Raw genomic sequence first — 21,475 nt, 5'->3', positions numbered from 1 at the left:
CAAGGGAGCTGTGAACAAGAAGTTTATATAGATTGGGTGGTCATGGGGAAAAAAGGGGACCGATGGAGGGATCGTCCTGTAAAATGGAGTAGTTGTTAATGATGGTCTTGGGGATAGAAAGGGTGTTATGGTGGTGGGGAAGCACCAAGGGAATGTGGTTGTGAGACAATGAGTTCCTGATCGAGTTGATGATCCGAGGGCTGTTTTTGGCCCAGGAGAGGGCTCTCTCGATAACCTGGGTGGGTTATCCCCGGTTGATGGGGGGGAGAATGCATTTTAAATGCTTGGTTCTAGAAATCTATACCGTCACTGCAGAGTCGACGTAGCCTGAGGAACTGTGAAAAAGGGATGAAAAGAGCTGTATAGCAGATAGCTGTGTGAATCTATGGGTTTGTAATAGACCGAGGTAGAGAGTTGTGGATGGTTAATACATAAATATACGTCTAGAAACGGAAGAGTGGTGGAAGATATGTTAACTGTATATTTGAGGGATGGGTCAGAATTAGTAATAATAATTGCTTACACTTATGTAGCGCTTTTCTGGACACTCCACTCAAGGTGCTTTACAGGTAATGGGGACTCCCCTCCACCACCACCAATGTGCAGCATCCTGGATGATGTGACAGCAGCTATAGTGAGCCAGAACACTCACCACACATCAGCTATCAGTGGGGAGGAGAGCAGAGTAATGAAGCCAATTCATAGAGGGGGATTAGGAGGCCATGATTTTTAAGGGCCAAAGGGAAATTTGGCCAGGATGCCGGAGTTACACCCCTACTCTTTTCGAGAAACACCCTGGGATTTTTAATGACCACAGAGAGTCAAGACCTCGGTTTTACGTCTCATCCGAAGGCCGGGCCCCGTTTACAGTATAGTGTCCCTGTCGCTATACTGGGGCATTAAGGCCCACATGGACTGCAGGGTGAGCGCCCCCTGCTGGCCCCACTAACACCTCTTCCAGCAGCAACCTTAGTTTTTCTCAGGAGGTCTCCTAGTCAGGTACTGACCAGGCTCACACCTGCTTAGCTTCAGTGGGTTGCCAGTTGTGAGTTGTAGATATGGCTGCTGACTAGTGAATTGTGAATTGATGCAGGAAGTGCTCTAGCTGGTCATTAGAGCATGCAGCAGCACCGATGCAGTCATCCATGTATCGCTTGTAGAGGTCAGGGACAAAGCCCAGTATAGGAAGCCTAGAAGCATTCTTCTACCCAGCTGATGAACATATTGGCATAGCTAGGTCCCATCCTGGTGCAATATTGGCTATATGTCTGATATATTGAGTAACAGCTTGTAGATTGCTTGTGATTTCAAGAACACTATTGCCTGTTCTTGCCCTCCTCCTGAAGAATGGTTTAGGTTACATACAGTATATGCAACCTTCTGTACCATCTTTAACTTCTGTGTAGGCCTGAATTAAAAACAACCTATAAATGAGTAAAGGTTAATATGTGGTTCTGTGGCTATATAGTAATCCATATAGCTTATCTTTCAATGTTGTGATCTGTGTGTGTGTATATATACTGTATAATCTGCCACTTTTCATAGTATGGGGAAATGCCAACTAAGATTTTTGTACAGTATATTGGTATTTTACAAGACAGTGTATAAGTGGCTATTGCAGGGTTATTCTCCTGAAGGGCTCTACTTTAACCAGCCACATGTGAGTTTTGTTGAGGAAGATAATTGGTTTAGTTAAATTGTAAATGGCCAGTTTGGATCCTTGAGATTCACAGGACTGTATGTATTTTGATTACAAATGATATCTAAATCTCCTTTATGGACTCAATCCCCTGTCTTTATGCAGTTGAAAAAATATTTTATATTTGAACATTACAGGTTGTGACTCTTAAGGATCAGGGATTACATTGTTACACACCCCATTTTCAGCAAAGCTGTTTTTTTAAACTACTGTACATTCAAGTCCATATCTTGTAAGTTAATTCTGATAGTCTGCCTTGTTACAGAAACATTTGAAATGCTGTTTAATAAAATGAGAGGTTTTAGCCATTCTAATTTGAAATCTGTCAAGATTGACCATTTTTTCCTTGCTCTACTGAATCTTTTTGGTTGACTTTGAATGTTTCATGTTGCTGCAGTTGCCTGTCTGAAGGAATAGTGGATGAAGAGAGAAGTGACCTCTTAGGGGAAATTACTCAAAAACTGGAAAAGCATAAAGTAAGGATTTTTTTTGGAAACCTTATCAAGACCTGTTGCGGTTGTCAGTGCTTTCATGGATGAATTGACGTAACATAAATGATAGGTAATACATGTTATCCTGCAATATGGAAAGCTCACAGTAGTATTTTGTAAGGATGAACAATGTTAGTGAGCAGTGATACTTTATTGCCATGGCTTTATTCCCATTCCTTAATGTAGAAGGGTTTTAATGTTAAATTTGACAAACCTAGAAATTCTGTACTTAGTTTTTTTTTGTACAGCAGAAGAGGATACAAAGTTTCACAAACCTGTACATTTTAGGGCTAAATCATCCAGCTACACAAAATAGTTACACAAAATAAATAAATGATGCATTATCAGGCTCAGTTGTGGTTTATTCCCTCGAACAGGAGGAGCTGGACTCCCTTCGTCTGCAGCTGGAAGATAAACACAAGCAAGAGCTTGAAAATGTGAAGTCTTACTTGTTACTTCAGTACAAGGAGGACTTATTACAAGTGAAAACTGACCTTGCTGACCGTTATTTCTCGGAGATTGAAGATTTAAAAACAAAACACATTCTGGATCTGGAGCAGTTGCGGGCTAAATTGTCTGACAACCACATCAAAGGTTAGTCATCGACTTTTAATTTGTTATGGTTGGTTTTAAGTCTCTCAATCGGAAACCTAACGTAATTTTGTGGTGACTTCCAGCTATTAAATTGTATCTGAAAGAAAAATCACAGAACTTTCTTTTAATGCCTTGCTGTTTTTAAGTTTAGTGAACATTTATTGTTCTTTGTGATTCTGTTTAACAGTGTTTTGTGTTTGTTGATTTTTTTTTTATTAGTGCATTTGGTTTGCAAAAACTTTCCTGTTTCACCATCAAAATATAACCGACTCCTAAAACTAAACTATCTGCTTGTGTTGAGAGCTAACGTTTTGAAAACTTAAAGATTAGTCAATACACAGTTAATTGAACAGTGTACCATCTTATGAGAGGTTGACCTGTCTTTAGGGATGCATGTTGGTGCACATTTGTTTTGCAGTCTGCATTGTCCAATAAATTAACTGAATCTGAAAAACCAATTGAATAACTTCACAGTCCATCACCACAAACCTGTGGTAGCTGTTTGTATGTGTGTACTCAACATATTGGTGAACACAATAGCTGTTTAATCGCTTGATGAATTACCTGACTTGAATACATCATACAATTGGCATCAAACATGACCTTAGATCTTCTGTAAATTCATAAATTTTAAAAAGGATACATTGGGTTGGTACATAATAAACTTTACTTAATACTCTTTAAATGTTTATCTTGAATCTGGTGTTTCAGTATTATTGGTTTGCATGCACAGAGGTACATTTCCATTGACCGTTGGTGTTTTCCCTGCAGAAATAACAAAGCTGCGTCTTCAGAGTGCCCAGGATGTAGCTCGGCAGGTAGAGGCAGAGGTGGCACAGCGGGTTCGTGCTCTTAATGAAGAACACTCTCTCAGCCTTGCACACCTTAATTTGGAGAGGGAGCAAGTTCAGCAGCTGGAAAGGCAGATTGCCCTTCTGAAGGAAGAACATGCTGAAAACCTGAAGAGTGTTGGTGAAAAATATAAGGAACTTCAAAAACAAGCTGTAGAGCAGGTAATTGTATGGAGCATTATTGAGTGTCCCAGCTGTCACACTTGGACCTCCCCATTGATCTTAACGAGGTTTCATGACACTCTCTCAGATCTGTAACATTTTGTTGGATGTTCACCGACCAATATACATGCTCAGTCCAGCCTCCAACATGTTGCAAAAATGCATTTCTTTTGTTCTTGATTTTCACCAATCTTGAAACTGTTGCTTCATTACTTGTGCCAATCAACTCTCATTAAGAAGGTGATGAAGTATTTATGCAAGTCACTTTTCAGTCATGAGCAAATTCCAAAAACACATCATTGTTTAACTTCAATTTCTTTTATGATCTTGAAGCTGGCTTGAATGATCAAAGCAAACATTGTATCATGGCCTATTGCAACTTTCAAATGCTGGTATGAGAACCTCATTTGCTTATCTGTGTGGATTTGTATGTTACATTTTAAGTGTAAAATGAAGAATGTTTCAGATTAATGCTATTAAGTATGCTCTATGTAGGAGCTACTAGTCAATGGGGACAGCTTTCAGAGCAACAATGCTTTGTGGGGATGGGGATGGTAGTTCTCTTTTTTTCTCAAATTTGCGGCACACTGTCCCCTCCCCTTACACAAATCGCCATCACAAGCACATTATTAAGAACAACCTATAATATTTTATTTGAATTTCCCACTAATTGTCATTGTCACCTTACTCTGTTGGGAACTGATAACCACGAAACATGGAGCTCTTGCTAATTTGGTTTCAGATGGAAAATACACTCGTACTACACTATTCCTACTTCTAGAGTTTAAGAGCATGGATTCTGTCTTGTTTTTATACCAGATGTGCACTTTGAGACCTAGATTACTCTGCCAAACTAATATGTATAATTTATTATTCTTCTCATGTGTAACTTTTCTCCAAAACGCTGTGGCACACCATCAGCTTGGCACACTGATGGCCCTTCTTTGTGCTATAGCACACCAGTTGAGAAATGCTGCTCTGTGGTAGTGAGCTGGTGTTCATGGATATAAATTGTTTACTGTGGTTAATGTTTTTTAATTAAAAAGGTTAAGCAGGATTCTCTGGAGGAGCTCCAGCGCAAGGTGGAAGAGGCCAGGAGAGAGGAAGGTGAGATGGTGACGAGGCAGTTCTTGGGGCAGAAGGAGGAAGAGCTGCAGCGCCAGAGGGAGGAGCTGCAGGCTCAGGCGGAGGAGCGTCTCGTTGCTCTCGGAGAAGAGTTGGAATGCCTGTGGAAGGAAGAGAGAGAGGCCTTGAGGAAGGAGCTTCAGACCAGAGAGGAAGAGGTGAACCGCTTGGAAGAGCAGCTTGAGGAAGAGCACAGGCAACTGCAGCATCTCCATCACAGCCTGGAGACTGAGCAGAATCCCCATATCCTTGCTGTCCGACACAAGATCCAAGCACAGTATGACAGTGAGCTCAGCACTGCCAGAGCGACGATGGCAGAGGAGCTCAGAGAACTGAATGCTGCCCTGCAAGAGCAGACAGAAGCCAAGTTGCAGGAGGCACAGAGCAAGTAAGATCATGGCAGACCCACTGCTCCGTGGTGTTTTTATAGTATGGTAGTATTTGACCTGCTAAGTTTTTATTGTCTAAACCATAAAGTAGATTTAAATTTCTGTTTCAGATCCAACAGGTTTCCCTAAATGCCTTTGTTGTATTTTTGTTGGAGAACAAATTCTTTAATATGAAATTTAACAGTTAACCAAAATAAGAACTGTCTGGTACAGCAGTCAAACAATCTGATGTACTATAGACTATAGACTAGCCAATAGCCATATCACCCTGCACCTCACATCTGGCAACCCACTGAAGCTAAGCAGGTGTGAGCCTGGTCAGTACCTGGATGGGAGACCTCCTGGGAAAAGCTAAGGTTGCCGCTGGAAGAGGTATTAGTGGGACCAGCAGGGAGCGCTAACCCTGGGGTCTGTGTGGGTCCTAATGCCCCAGTATAGTGACGGGGACACTGTAAAGGCAACGTCCTGACTCTGTATAGTCAGAGTTTTTCTTTAAAAGTGTAGGGATGTTACCCTGGCGTCCTGGTTAAATTTCCCATTGGCCTTTACCAGTCATGGCTTCCTAAAAATCCCCATCTATGAATTGGCTGCATCACTCTTCTCCTCCCCACTGATCACTGATGTGTTGTGAGCGTTCTGGCACTATATGGCTGCCATTGCATCATCCAGATGGGGGCTGCACATTGGTGGTGGAGGGGGTTCCCCATTACCTGTGTAAGTGGAAGGAATTATTATTATTAGGCTGGTTTTCACCTGTGACTTGCCTTTGCAGAGTATCTTTTTTAGTACTGTTTTCATATTCTTGTCTGTAGGTTCCAGGAAAAGGAAAATCAGTTGAGAGAAGAGTTTGCCCTTAAACAGGAGGCTGTTCTTAATGAGCTGAAGGTTAAGCATGTACAAGACCTAGAAGCACAAAAGTCATCACTGCAAGAACATTTTTGTAACCAGTTAGAGGAGCTAAAGAATGCACATCAGCTTCAGAAGGACTTGAAAGAGAGGCATCAGGCAGAGCTTGAGGCTTTAGAGGCAGAGCTGCTGGCCAAACACAAGGCTGAGAAGGACGAGCTGGAGGCCAGGATGTTGTCCAACATGGACACTTTGGAGTCCACTTACTTGGCAGAGATTCAGTGCATCCGGAATGAAAAAGAGCAGGCTCTCCAGGACCTGAAGACTCACTTTGCCGAGAGTGAGCGGGAGAGAGAGAAGGACCACACTGTAGAGCTGGAGAGGCTGAGAGCAGAACACCAGGTGCAGATGACATCTGCCACAGAAGAGCTGAGGAAGGAGCTGGCTCAGGTTCACATAGACAAATTCAAAGCTATGGCGGCTGAGCTGAAAGAAGCTCACAAGGTAACTTTTTTCATTAACTGTACATTTATTACACTATATACATCTCAAACCGTCTTTGTGATTTTTTTCAGGAGAGGAATATGTAAATTAATTTCTCTCTCCTACTAACTAATGCAAGATGTCTTGTACATAAAATCTCACTTAGGTTCTGTAATAGAATTGGCGTTATACAATGCTTGTGTTTGATATGTAAATAACATACTGTAGTGTGAACTCTTTCCATGGTTGAGTAAACTTCACCTCCTGCATCCTCTGAATATCTTGCACTTTTTTGCACAAATTGTGCAGGTTTTGATCAGTTTAATTACTGCTCAGTACAGTGTTGGGTCTCCTATGTTTAATTTATTTTCTGTAAATTTAAGAATGCTATATTGCATATTTGATTTTATGCAATAGCTAAGAACAGGTTGTTTCAGAGTTGATTACAAGATTTGCATAATGGCACCATTACCCAAGTTGGAAAATCGGTGCAAGTGCTATGAATTTGTTTTACTGTGTTAATATAGTATTAATACACAATAGGAGGACATGACCGAAAGCCTCTCACTATTCTATGTAAAATAAGCACTTTTAGCCATACAAAAAAGCACTAAGACCACATATTCAATATTTTGTTGAGGCATAATCACTTTGTTTTTTGTACTAACATAACAGTGGAACAGTTTGTACTATACAGTATCTAGTTACTTGAAAATCTCTAATATAACAAGCACTACAAATATAAGCTAGTTGCTCAGGGAAAAGTGTTAATAGCCCAGGTTTGACTTAAAATATACATTTTTAGATTTAGTTGAAATCTGATTACTAGAGGTTTTTTTTTTGCAGTGCCAGATGCTATGTTGAACAGCTCTCTAAACATGTCTTAATTGACTGGTAAAAGTATCCCATTTAAACTTGATGCAATATGTTTTATGAAATAGTGCTTTTAAGTCTTCTGAAAGATGAGGAAATGTTATTCAGCACTTTCATACGTGTATTCGTCTTTCTAGAAAATGTTTTTAACTAATGTTCTGTTACCATACAGATGGCTTTCAAGATATTTTTCTATTTAACATATCGTTTAAAAAGTAACTGTTCCTTGATAAGTTAACTCAATTTTTTTCTGATAGAGTGAGGTTTTCTTTTCACAGTCAGGTTTTCAGTATGGTAATGTTTCAACCCCATTAGTACAGTAGCTCTGCCTTCAGAATATTTGCTCCTTTTTTAATTAGAAGGTGGATTAAGAAGATTAGATGTCAGCCTATATCTAAAGCTCTTAACATGGTTATTTCCAATTCAATTATGAAATAATTGAATAAAACATTAACCTAGTCAGAAGCTTGAAAAGAGTGTTTAAGGTTCAAGAACAGCTTACTAAAGCCTTTATGATGCTTTTTGGAATTGAGGTCAATTTTGTTTAGTGTGCCTAAGCAAGCTCATCAAATTTGTAGGTACAGACGTTAAATGGTAACTCTCCAAACATACTAATTAACAAATCAGTTTACACGATTTAAAGTTTGTACTGATTTTATGCTAATGGATAGCTTTATTTTTCTTTTTTTAATTTTATGTGATATGTCCTGATTTCTGGGCTTGCTTTTGGCCAAGGCCAATGATACAATATGACCCCATTACACCCCTTATAGATTTGTGTGGCCTACAGCTGTGATGGTTGACCAGACTGGGTCTTGTAGACCTTTTGAAGTTGTAAGATTTTTTGCTGCGATGACACATTTTTCCAATTTCTAGTGGACTGTTATTTAGTCTAGCCCGTAATGCAAAGACGTTAGACTTAAGAGGTTGTGATGCCCATTACTTTAGAGTTAGATATTCTTAACTGTGAATGCAAAACCCTAAAATAGTCCTGTAAGAATTCGATCTCTTCCTTGACTACATGTGTTGCCAGGTGTTGGACCCTTATCCAGGTCTTCTGTGTTTGTGCAGGCAGAGCTGGCCACAGCCCTGAGCGATCAGCAGCAGTGCCTGGAGGCAGAGAGGGGCCAAACTCTGGAGGCACTGCGAGAGGAGGTGCAGGCATTGGAGGAGCAGCACAGCAAGGCCCTGCAGGAGCTCAGTGAGCTGCACAGCCTGGAGAGACGCCGCCATGAGCAGCATCTTGCACAGCAGCTAGCTCAAGACATCGACACGCTGAAGGCTCACCATGAGCTGCAGCTCCAGGTCACTTGGGGTGGAGTGTGGGCTTGGGAGGTTGGGGGCCATTCAGTAGACTGCTTTCCAAGATGCATTTTGTAGGGAACCATAAACTGCTACATCGCTTAATATGATGCATAATTTGAAGTGCTTCAAACTATAGTTTTAATGTTATTTTAATGTGACTGCAAAGTAAGTTACTGGGGTTAGAGTCCCATTACTAATAAGGTGAATTAAGTTCTTAATTCTGATTTTCTGTTAATTTTTATAGATTTTCAAAGACTTTTGAATCTTTCTCTGGTGTTCTTGCATTATATAGTACAGTATATCCAGGAAACACTAGCTGGGAAATGTTGAAATCACAAGATTGTTTTTCCCCACATCCATTTTATTTTCTTGATCCAGCATAAAAAGGAGAGGGACAGTTCATTCTCCCAAAAGGGTTATTTGATTATTTTCCTTTTTTTCACATTGCAAGACCCCCTCCCCTGTATCTGTAGCAGAATAAGTACATAATGGAAAAATGTATGCAGCTGTAACTAATTGTATACGCTGTACCAAGTGCCCTTGGTAAGTTAAAGGAGTCATAGCTGTGCAAACTAAGGACATTTGTTGGCAAAGGCTGGTCACAGTGTAGCAAGACTTGGTCTGTTGTGTACTATACAATTTTGGTCCTGTAATGTCATAGCACTCAAAAATAATTATTTTATCTAAACTCAGCAACGGTGACATTACTGACTGACCACATCTGGTGTCTGTTGAGTGTTTTTACTATGTAAAAATCATGTAAGTTGTTAAAATGGCTCAATTGGTTGTTTTAATACATTTTTTAAAATTACAAGACAGTGGTGTTTTTGATACTTGGTGTGTAATTGTAATTATTTCACGAGCATCAAATGTAATATCAAATTATAACTGCAGCAAATTTCAATCATCAGGAAAAATAGCAATCTTTTCTAACAGTTGCACAGACATTTGTAAGTCATTTGTTCAATTAAAATTAATTGCACTGATTAACATTTGACATCTGCAAGGGGTTTACAATTAATATTGTCTAATAGTGTGTGCACCACTGGAAGCAATACGAGCTCTACATTGTGAACTGCTTTGCACCAGGGTGCAGATGTCTTGTTCCATTGCTCTCCTGGAGCCCGCTGGATTGTTACAATGGGACCAGCCCACAGGAAGGGCAGCAAGTGTGATCCAGGTACTTGGATCAGTTTAGTGCTGTGGAGTCAGATTATCATAGTTACTTGATATTCCTACCTGTACCAGCACACTTTGACCTCCTCATTGACTGGTCAGTTTTACACATTTACCAAATTGTTCTGCCCATCTCCTATCATTCCAAAACTCTTTGACTCACTGCTAAAGAGGACTTGGTTCTGCATTGAGTGATACTGTGCAAATAGTCTAACCTCCAACCCAATGAAGGCATTTCTCATTGGGCAGCGTAGTGATTTTTTCTGTGGCTTTTCATTTTTGATTTTCATCAGGTTAGGTCTGATCGGGTTTGATTTAATCAAGTTAACTATGCATCCAATCATATTTCAGTATTTATACAACAGTCACTTGAGTGTTGTGTTCAGTCATGAATGATCAAGTCATGCTTAACACATTCTTGTTAGTTTTAAAAAACATCCATGTATAGGTGCTTTTGTTTGTAGCTTGTGACTATTTTGTGCTAGAGATTGGTGTAAAACTCTAGGAAAAAGTGTTTTAAGGAATTCAAAACCCCAGGATGGTAGTTACTTTACACTAAAATGTTACACTAAAAGCTACAAAAATGACTTGACCGAGTGGATAAATCAATAAGTAAAATTGATCATAACCTCCAGCTTGTAAAGAATTCTGCAAGGAATATACCTGAGCATAGTATAGTTACAAAGGAACAAGTAATAGGTTTATTCCATGCTGAAAAAAAGAAAGATAGTCACGCAAAGTGTTGCTCTGGCACAGCTTTGGTGAAAATAATAATTCAGGCACACTTGGTTAAACAAATATTAACAATGACGGTGGCACTTAACATACAACACAGTGTTATTTTTCAAGTTTTAAAGACAAGGCATTTCAGAGACCTATGTCTAGGTCACCCATAAAACCCCTACCAAGTATTTGGCTCCTAAACAATGCCTACAGAGGCCTTCTAAATTAAGTAGAATACAATCTATAATTAAATCTTTCTCTAACCCAGATAATATAAAATAAATGGAAGCCTATTTCCCTATTCTGAAATTTACCGAGAGACTGTTTTAAACCATGGGATTCTTCACTAAAAGCTACAGAATGGCTAGCTCTCTTAGAAAGATTCTAATACTTTGGCTCCAATAATTTTTGGATGATTATAAAGAAGGGACTCTCACCAGGCACTAGCTTCAAGTTTCATCTGTCTGTCTCCTCTCTTTCTTTGTCTTGATCTTATATGGTTTCTGGAATGCTAATTAACTCTTAATCATTTACCCAGAATTTAATGAACTAAGATAAACCAGAAGATTCTTTTGATCAGTGTGTCTCACCCATCAAAACTAAGTAAACATCCCTTGAATTGAAGCTCTAGAAAGTGGAAATATTGTCCCTAGTTAGGTATTAGACTAGTTAGTAGTTAGGCATTGCCTGTTGGGAATAGATGCCTAGAAAGACCTACCTCCGCCTGTAACAATATTTTACAATCCTTTCTTTCCTTTCAGCTCCAGGACCGCTCTGCTTGCTCTTTAGACATGTTCCAGTGTAGCAGTTGGGGGTTTAGAAACTCATGAGTTTTTTTTTTTTCAGGAGCTCTCCAGTACCTCGGCAGGGGAACTAGAGAGGGTGAAAAGGCAGCTGGAGGAGGAGATGACAAGACAGCAACAGCAGTTCCAGGAGGAGATGGAGCTGCTCAAGTGCCAGTCAGAAGTACTGTTGGAGCAACAGATCACCCAGATCAAGGTCTGCCAAGCAACATGTAGAGAGGAATATATCACTTAATTACATTTGTACCACGGTAGCAGTAGGAGGCCAATTTATTTTGTGTAGGTGAATGTTAAATGGGAAATTTCTTTTCCACAACCATTGTACTACAGCCAATTAAACTGTATACCTGCCGCTTGGTAGTAGCAGATGTTACTGGACAGAAATCCTTCAGAAAGCCTTTGGTGTCAGTTGTCTAGGTCACAGTTGTTTCCTGTTGGTGGTACTGCTGAAATAGCAACATTATGTGGGATAGGCCTTAATAATTTCATTTTGTGCTGTTCTTGCTAATGTTCTTAGAGCTTGCTCCATCTTTTTTGTGTGCTTAGTCTTGGCACCATGCAGTATAATTAAAACCGATTACCTGTTGCGTTTACCTTAACTTTGTAAGTGTAAGTGTGTAAGCACTAATTTTTTTGCCATAAGTGGAAAATTCAGCAGTTTTTTTGTACTTGACAAGCAACAAGGTTAAAGGAAATGTAATTTTTGTCTTGTTAAAAAAAACAACCAAAGCTAATGTATTCTGAAGCTCTTTGTCAGTGTGTGAACTGTTTTAAATAGAAATTGATAATACAAGCAAAAGAATCTCAAATTTAAAAGTTTTCTGACCTTGTAAAAGTTTAAGTAGAGCTCCACAAGGTTTATCAGATGTAGTTTTGTTCCAGCATATAAATTCATTCATGGAATTGACATCTTTGGCTATAGTTGGAAGGGTCTTTGGCAGCCTAGCCCCCTTTTGATAATTTCATGATTCATATGTGAAAAATAAAACTGCGATCATCTTTATGGGTGTTTATGATGATCGTTTTTGTATACGGTTTCAGCTACACTCAAAAGAACTTCAGGGTTGAGTGTTTTCTTAGAATTCACATTGTTTAATTTTCATTCTTATTGAATTCACAGGAGGAGTTTGAAGATGAGAAGAGAGCTGCTCTTGAACAGCAGAGTGTGAAATTGCTCGAAGCGTATGAGCAGAGAGGCGAGGATCACAGAGGGGAAAGGGACCAGCTCACAACTAAGCTCCAGAAGCAGGCCGCTGTGATTATACAAGTAATGGGTGAAATAAATCTTAATGGCTTCTTTTAACAGTTACGTGGTTTTGAGGCATTAGTCATCTTTTGCCAGTCTTTTGTTGTTCAGTTGTAGGCCACAGGTGCATGCACAGTGGAACCTTCTCGTATGACGATACCGGAGACCTGTTCTTTCACTGTTGGAAAGAGCAGTGATTCTGTAGCATAAATGTAGCACAAAGATTAGGGCAGTTCAATAAATAATGGATGTGCTTTATAAATCCTCTTATTTCTTTTCAAATTTGAATGATAGAATTGCTGTTTACTTTTAAAAGGTATACTGACATTTTCTAACACTACTAGCTTCTACATGATATTGTACGTAACTGTAGCTGCTGTATGTAGCCCAAGTCACATTTAGTTAAAAACAGTGAAAGGCACTAGCAGCTTCATAGTAATATTAATAAGGAATATGTCCCAGTTTTATAAGTGTTTTTTTTCTTGGTTTTGAGAGCATCTTTGTTTCACTCTCTGGTTCCTCAGACAAGTCCAGACATGCTTTTTGGAGAGACGTACAGTAATTGTCAGATGTGCACTCGTGCTTGGCATGGAAGGTTTATGGGCTGTGGACAAGGACTGAAATAGAGCATATAGTAACTTTGTTTTGGTAGACCAAATGTATAAACGTTTCACATCATTTAGAAATAGTTGCTATACTATCATAGCTGTATACTAATAGTTGCTAGATGTTAAGCAAATAAAAAGATATCCTTGTTTGTACTGTTGCTTACACTTTCTTTTCAGAGAACTGTGAATGTGCTAATCCTTTTACTAAAGATTTATCCACTGACAATGCAATTTATCATCTTTACACTCAGGTCTTATTAACATGACATCTGCTTAATATGCAAAGGAAGAATGTGATAGGTTTATTCCATGCTGAAAAGAGAAGAGAGAGAACGCAACGTTTTGGCTGTGAAGCCTTCTTCAGGTGACCTTACATCTGAAGAAAGCATCACAAGGGAAACGTGTTTTCTCTTCTCTTTTAAGCATGGAATAAAACTATTACTTCTTCCTTTGCAGACTGCGCATGCTGACGCAGCTGCCCACCTGATCTGCTTAATATGGGTAATCTGTAGCAGGTAATGCTTGACTAAATTCCCAAGGCAAGCTAAAATCTTTTGTTCCCTATGCTTCATATTGAAAAGAAATAATCCAGAGTCTGTGCCCTCAGCCCTGTGTTTTAATTTGTTGCGGAGTATGTCACAGCATTTGTAAATAGGTTTTTCCTTAATGCTGTCAACTCAAAAAGCAGAACTGTGCAAAGAATAGCAGGAGATTGTTTGGCTGACTGTACCGCCTTCTCTCTAGTGTAATCTAGTGCCAGCCGGGAAGCTTGTTCCCCCCTCTCCATTGTCATGGCAACATTGTGGCAATACACAGCAAGTTGGTCAGGTGTGATTTGTCAGACAGGGTGGTTACCAGAATTTAAAACTGTTTTTTGTTTTTCAAAAACTTTGCTAAAATTCAAAGCAATGGTCATGCCAGTTCCGGACAGACATTGTTGGCAAGGATCTTACGAATGCCATGAACGGAATATTCCTCTGGGAGCTGCTTTTTTTCCAGGCTCTTTTTGAAAAAAGAACTGCTGTTTTTCTTACTGCTGCAATGGTTGTCCGAGGGTTTTCAGAAATTGTTGTATTCCTTCGCGGAAAGACGCCCACATAACTTTGACGCAGATTGCAGGAGCTTTATTTTTGTGCTTGAAACTGAAAGAGACAGATGGAAATCGTAACGTGCTATGCCGAGTTCGCCAGCCTGTTTAATCCCTAGAAAATGGGTCTACTGGGGTAGACCGAGCTTCACTAGACTGATGCCTTGAATAAGGACACAATGTCGGTTGCGCAGCTTAAAAATGGCAACTTGTAATATTTTGCCACGGGACTCTGATACCAGAAATCAGCGGTAAAGGTGTGATGACGGGCTTCTTGTCCTTGGCCTCTCTTTTATCTCTGCCCCAGCTGCAAGAAGAGGTGGCTGTGCTGCAGAAGGAGATGGAGGCGAAAGACTCGGAGCTGGAGACCCTCTTGCAGCGGCGGGAGCGGGAAAACGAGGAGGGGGATAACCTGGTGGCCATGCTGAGGGCTGACCTGAGCTGCGTCACAGAGCAACGGTAAAGGACAGGGAGATGCCACGTGGAGGGCCTACAACCTGATTGCTGAAGTGTGGCCTGCTGCTAATGGTTACCCATGAAGGCAAAAGGCTTGTTTTTTGGAAGTTTTACATTAATGAAAAATACTTGGAGATGTATAGAAAGATATTGCTGTGAGTGAAGGGTATAAAGTTAGTGTTTTGGTATGCTAAAGGCTTGGATGTTTATCTCCATTTAAGGAATAACCTACAAGATGCCAATGAGCGAGTATTGAAGCTGTTGCTGGAAGTAGTGAAGAACGCTATTGCCACTGAAGACCTCATCAGCAGAAAGATTGCAATGTGCATGGGCCACGGTGACGAGCTGGCAGAGGAAAGTCAGGCTGAGAAAGCAGGAGCCGCCTGGTCTCAGTGGGGGACCAGAGACATGCAAGAGAAAGGTTTGGTTTGCTTGAGATTAAACCAGAATACAAACCTGATTAAAACCTGATATACTGTAATTACATTAACGTAATAATTGTATTGTCTATAATACTGCTGTTTTAGTTTTTTTTAGTCTCAGTTGCATGAATAAAGTTCTGTACAGCTATTTCTAAGGGCATAGCTACAGTGAGCTGGAATTTGTAAGCCCAGTTGAAATTCAGGAGACACTTTAATCCTGACAGTGACCTAGTTATCGGATTTTAGACCAGTTGTTACCTGGTGACATGAGACTGAACAAAGGATTGATTGTGATACTGTTGCTCAGCATTGTCCTGATCCTTCCTTAGGTGAAGCGGAGAGTGTTGTTGGTGAGATGGGGGCTAATTCAAGCCTGTGGTCAGCACTGACAGATGAGGGCTGTGAGCTGTCTCAGCGCTTGTCTGAGAGCATCTTTACTGGCCCAGAACTTGATCGGGAGAACGAAGAAGTGGTCCTGGAAGTATGTCATCGTATACACTCGGCAGTAGAAAAACTCTTGGACTTAGTTGCCGAGTCCCACAGACAGGTACAACCATGGAATATCACTTATAACATGTTATATTTCAAGGATTCATTCAGTGTATGTGTATGTTCAGTGCTTCATGTTATTTTAGCACTTGCTGGAGGGAAATATGTTAAATCTAAGACTTCACATAGAGTTTTTCTAGCTTATTTTGTCTGAGTTGATTGTAAGCAGTGAGATATTGGTAGTTAGCATGTTTTTTTCTCTGCACTCTTTGCTTTTCATGCCTTACTTGGTTTCACTTAAAATTGTCTACAACCCAAGGTGAATGTAAATATAGCGTCAAACTCCCAAACTGTTTTTCTAGGTTAATTTCCCTTCCTAATTTCATTACGTTCATACTGTATTTTTTTTAATTGGGATTTTAAATTTATTAATGAGTTGCATCATTACCTCTTCACATGTAAATCTTAACTTTTAAATTTAAACCAAAGAAACAGAAGCATAGACTTTGCCACTCTCCTTCAAATATTTGCCTGAAGAGCTATTCTGCAGTAGCCCAGGTGCAGCGATGGGGCTGGGCTTTGTGTCTTGATGGGAGTTGTGTGCTGTGCTTTGCAGCTGGAGCAGACCCAGGGTGTTCAGGCCCACCTGGAGCAGGAGTTCAGTCAAGGCCAGGAGGACACTGCCCAGCTAGTCACCCATCATCAGAGAGTGCTGCAGGAGCTGCAGCAGGAGGCTGCACTCAAGAACCAACTGGAGCTAGAGCTGCATAAAGCAGAAGGTGAGGGATCTGAAAGGGCCTTTCACCTGTTTTCTCACTGTCAAAACAGAAGCTTCATCTCAGTTCTGTTTGCATGTGTGATTTCTCAGACCTGCTGTGTAAGAGGTTGCTTTTGATTTTAATCAAACTGTGGTTCTGTAGGAGACAATTTAACATCGAAGTAGTTGAATCAGGTTTAATTGCTGATAGACGAGAATTTTTTTTGGGTTAAAGATGTTTTGTGGAATGCTGCAGAACAGCTGTTTTGTATATGACAATATGTTCTGTTCTTCAAACCAGTCTTCTCTGAGTAAGTCAATTGTGAGGCTACAAATATTTCCAGTTTGGTACTTCAATTTGAATGTATATAAATTGAGCATTAGGCTTTATTTGAATGTGGACGTGATCTCATCCCTCTTCGCCTCTCTCTTGTCCGGCAGGTCTGCTCGAGGGCTATGTGGTGGAAAAGGCAGCCCTGGAGGAGGCTGTGCAGCAGAAGGAAGGAGAGGAGCAGCGGCTGGTGGAGGAGCTGGAGGTTTTGAGGGGGCGGCTGGCAGAGCTGAGCGAGGCGCACAGCCTGCTGCTACGCCAGAGAGATGCTTTGACTGGCAGCATGGATGACAACCAAAAGGGTAGGAGGCCCGAACTTACGATTACAAATGAGAGGCTGCCATTATTATCTAGATGTTTTGTTTGCTCGTAAGTGATTGGTTCATTTTAGGGGTCTTGATAGCTGTTTTTCTTAAGGAAGCCTTGATATCAGCTTCAACAATGCCTGGATGTTGTTGCATACTCCTGCAACCCTGTGCATAAAGAATTCTCTCCTCTTTCTAGTCTTGAGTTCCATTTCATTCTAGTATGCTTTTTACTGTTGAAATCCCATTGGACTCACTAAGTGACTTGGAGACTCTGTGAAAGCAATAAAGTTCTGGGTTTATGGATTGCGATGGGGGAAAATAGGGTCAGTATTTTGATTATACCAAACCCAGGATGTCATTTGAAAATGCCTTTATTTCATTTCATTCTTATCTTGCTTGGCAAAGAAAACCCAGCATATGCTTTTGCCTCAAAGGTGAATATGGCTAAGTACTTTTATTTTGTGTTTTTTAGGATTGTATATCCTATCGCGTCAGCTTTGCAGGGCTCTGTCTAAGAAGTATTTAATCTAAAAGGATATTTTTTTACCTAGTTGAAATGGTCATAGACAAATGGTCTTAACTGATGAGAACAGGGGCTATTTCATACTTTAGTTGAGCTGGTGATATGCAGCTTACTTAATAGAAATTCACTATGTTCAGCATACCTGTTTTACTGTGATTTTTAGTTTATGCTTGCTTTAAAGGAACCATGACAGAGGAAAAACAGTTATTAGTGGGGTTATTGAAAGGTATTCAATGGCAGAAGTGAGTCACTTTTTTACGATGTCGTTTAGTTTTAATCTTTATACATTTTTTTTATTGTTAATCATTCGGTTCTACTTTTCCATTTTCTGTTTCTTTTCCAAATTATGGGGACACAAATTATAACCTTTTTAAAAAGCTCTAAACTAGGCAAAATTGCAACAAGAAACTTTAAACCGAATGTCACTTCTGTTGGATTTAAGTTTAGACTTTGCAGTTGAGAGCATAGATTGCTCCCACTGTTACTGTAGGGAAGCCAGTAGTTGTAGGTCTTGAAACAGATGCAGTTTGTGAGAAATTGAGTGAGGTGGAGAAAGTGTGGGAAATTATTCTTTTGATGCAGAAGGCAAAGTTTCTTCTTAAAGTCCAGAATGTATCCCACTCCTTTCCAGCTACCCAAGATAAATAGTTCAGCTGCATTTTCTCACTCAGCAGGGAGCTCAGCCTTTGACAAGTGTTCACACTACTTCTTCTGTGTACTTGTACATTACGATGATCTCACAGCCTGTTGAAGTGTCTTCCCTTTCAGTGAATGAAATTAACCCTTTGAAAATAAGATGTGCTGGGTTTTGGTCTTGATTTCATAGTAATCCACCTAGAGCTTAATTTTGAACTTTTGAAAGTTTGAACATTTTGGGATCTTACACATTTAATTCGATAACTAAAATTTACAACTGTGGTAAGGACTGGTGCCAAAGCCAAAATGCTATAGTACAAGAATGCTGTTTTGGATTGGAAATAAGACTGCAAAGAGGTGTGAAATTTGTGTAGGATATGTACAATGTATAGGATAGAATTTTCTGAATCATGCTGTGAATTACTTCCCCTATTTGTCACATTGTAAACTGTAAACTGTGTTGTGTAGATGAGTTTTTTTTTCTTTTCATAAAACCTTTGTAGGAAGACATTTCCTGTGACACTTATCAGTCTTTTAAATATATTCTCAAAATCACGAACAAAGAGCACTGTCAACATCCACAGCTTTGAGAACGTGTTTTGAAATAGCATGGTCAAAAGGCATAGGGATTAACACCTACATTGATTATCCTTTGAGGCAGAAGTAGCTTTTTACAGTACATCCTTGTAAAATAGGATTGTTCATTTGTAATTTGCCTCTGTTCAAACCTTTTAGTTGCCTTATTCTTGCTATGGTGTCCTTCTGTGGATATAACATTTTAGTGACTGTCATTGAATTAAGGTTCTTATTTCATGGCAACACAGGTTAGATCTTTCAGCAGCTTAGTTAGGGGTTCTTGTAAGGTTTGACAAGTGTTATTTAACTGTAACGTGGAGCAATGAAATGACCTTCCATGAGGACTTGTCTTAAGATGACGAAAGGTCCATCAGCTGCATGTTGGGAGCAGCAGAGCAGGCACTGGCAAATACCAGCATTTAATTTGACAGGTCTGCTGGAGGAAGCAGAGCGTCTGGCTCGGGAAAAACTGGACCTGCAGCGCCAGGCAGAAAAGGACCGCTCGGGCCTGACTGCTCGGCTCAAGCTCTTGGAGAGCGAGCTGGAGGAACAGATGAGCCACAACCAAGAGCTGGAGGAGAGGCGGCGTGTTCAGACTGAGGACTTGCAGCAGCAGATCCAGGCACTGGAGAAGCAGCTGCGCAACAACCGCCACTTCATTGATGCAAGTAGCACCATCACTGCTGTGCTCTTTGACATTACAGATGGAAGGACATGATCTGTGAAGTTTCTTGTTAGAATTTCTGTAAACTGTATTTTGAAAGTGGATGCTTGTTACTTCTGATTTCAAGTAGAAAAGAATTGGCTTGGAAAATTTAGGACACTGTATGGTTGTGTTTGTGTAAATAAGTGAAATGGGTCAGTTTACACTTGTGACATTTGGTAACATGATGAAATCAAAGACTCAAAAGGTACACTTCGTTTTTAAAGCTTGTTAGATGTAAGAACTTGTCTAATCATTGTTCTGCACTGAAGCTCGTAGCCAGAAGTTGAAACTAGTTTTTGTTTTGTTTTTTAGTGGCTAAAAACCAAAATACATTTTTTCTTTAGGAACAAGCAGTGGAGCGAGAGCATGAAAGGGATGAGTTTCAACAAGAGATCCAGAAACTGGAAGCCCAATTGAGATTCCCTGTGAAATCACATGCTGGAGGGGACAATGGAAGCCAGAAGGTAGTCTTGCTTATCTGAGAAACACCATGCTGATTGTGTTCAGTTTACTCTGAACAGGCTATGAAAAGCACAATACTAACTGATTGCTGTACATAAATTGGCATATTGAGTAGCTATGTGAGCTGCAGTCTCTGAAACGGATTCTTGAGGTCAGGTCCTGTGCTCCAAATTTATTTTACTGACGTACTGTGAAAGAAGACTTAAAAGTGAGCCATAATGTAGAATGTGGTCTTAATTTAACAGTTATGGTGATAGATGTGAGAATTAATTTTACACAAGTTTGTTAGAATAAAATACAAACATATATGTACAAGAAAGTATCAATGCCCTGTTCAAAGTTAACAAATTGTTCTTCAGGACTCCATGTGAGGGATTAGAAAAAAATCGCCCATAAGAATTCAAACAGGTCTTCTGTATAGAATAGGAACTGTACAAAAGTGTAGCTTTTAGGAAGAAAAGTTGGTGTACAGAAAAATAACGGGTATCTAGGAATTGATGATGACATGAAAGGAACCTTAAATGCACAAAACATTTTTCTTGAAGAGCAGTATTTATTCCAGTAGCTCTCTAAAAGAAGACCTAGAACACTTCTTAAGTGTTCTAGGGCTTTATTTAAAAATGTTTGTTCCGGGCTTTATTTAAGAAAGATATTAGCTCTGATTTAAGTGTCTGACATGAAACTGGGATGTACAGTACAGATAGGGATTGAAACCTATTATTCTCCCTGAAGAAATTTCAATCTTTCCTCTAGAAGAAATCTGACCTACAAGTTACTAGGGGTAATTTCAAGTAGTTTGGAGAGAATACAGTAGACTTGTTTTGTGTGAAAAAATGTATGCAAATTTGTGCATATGTGGTTGGTGACGAATTTTACAAATTCAGATCTGGCATGAGACTTGAGCTACGCTTTGGGAACTAGTTACAGAGCCTATAGCATGCCGAAGCTTTCTTTGTGCAGCATCACCCTCAGAATGGTTTGTAAATCAAAAACAATTACAAAGGGGAAAGGCAAAGCAAGACAAAAGTGTCTAATTCAGAGTTCATAATCTGTATCACTCAAGTTAAGGGGTTGAGATGACCATAACCAGTTTGGCCTGTATGCATGCCAAGAATGAATCTTCAATTCGTGCAATTGGAGACGGAAGGCTATTCATGAGAGCTATGCATCTGCTATGTTCCCTGCATTTTAAGTTGTATTAAATCTGTTTTTTTGTCTAATGTACAGTTTTCTATTTGCTGCCTTACAGTTTTCATAATACTTTAAATACGCATGTCCTGATACACTAGGGCCCCGACTAGCTCTGTTGGTAGAGCGCGAGACTCATAATCTGAGGGTAGTGGGTTAG

At 39.9% G+C, this 21,475-nt stretch overlaps 1 protein-coding gene across 5 annotated transcripts in view; it reads left to right on the top strand.

The window, feature by feature from the left end:
* The window catches only part of pcnt (pericentrin), a 71,993-nt gene that overhangs the window by 23,663 nt on the left and 26,855 nt on the right, over window positions 1–21,475 (top strand). For all 5 annotated transcript variants that reach the window (XM_015359217.2, XM_069196818.1, XM_015359215.2 and 2 more), the window contains 15 exons: window positions 2,097–2,175; window positions 2,568–2,784; window positions 3,556–3,797; window positions 4,844–5,310; window positions 6,124–6,661; window positions 8,585–8,818; window positions 11,564–11,716; window positions 12,641–12,787; window positions 14,769–14,920; window positions 15,139–15,338; window positions 15,669–15,886; window positions 16,445–16,607; window positions 17,027–17,218; window positions 19,391–19,623; window positions 20,010–20,129. In XM_015359217.2, coding sequence (XP_015214703.2) covers window positions 2,097–2,175; window positions 2,568–2,784; window positions 3,556–3,797; window positions 4,844–5,310; window positions 6,124–6,661; window positions 8,585–8,818; window positions 11,564–11,716; window positions 12,641–12,787; window positions 14,769–14,920; window positions 15,139–15,338; window positions 15,669–15,886; window positions 16,445–16,607; window positions 17,027–17,218; window positions 19,391–19,623; window positions 20,010–20,129 — 3,355 coding nt within the window. The remainder of the gene's footprint in view (window positions 1–2,096; window positions 2,176–2,567; window positions 2,785–3,555; window positions 3,798–4,843; window positions 5,311–6,123; window positions 6,662–8,584; window positions 8,819–11,563; window positions 11,717–12,640; window positions 12,788–14,768; window positions 14,921–15,138; window positions 15,339–15,668; window positions 15,887–16,444; window positions 16,608–17,026; window positions 17,219–19,390; window positions 19,624–20,009; window positions 20,130–21,475) is intronic.

Source organism: Lepisosteus oculatus, chromosome 12 (genome assembly GCF_040954835.1).
Source record: "Lepisosteus oculatus isolate fLepOcu1 chromosome 12, fLepOcu1.hap2, whole genome shotgun sequence".
Lineage (NCBI taxonomy): Eukaryota > Metazoa > Chordata > Actinopteri > Semionotiformes > Lepisosteidae > Lepisosteus > Lepisosteus oculatus.
Note: the sequence above shows the minus strand (reverse complement) of the source record. Positions and strands in the feature narration are given on the sequence as shown.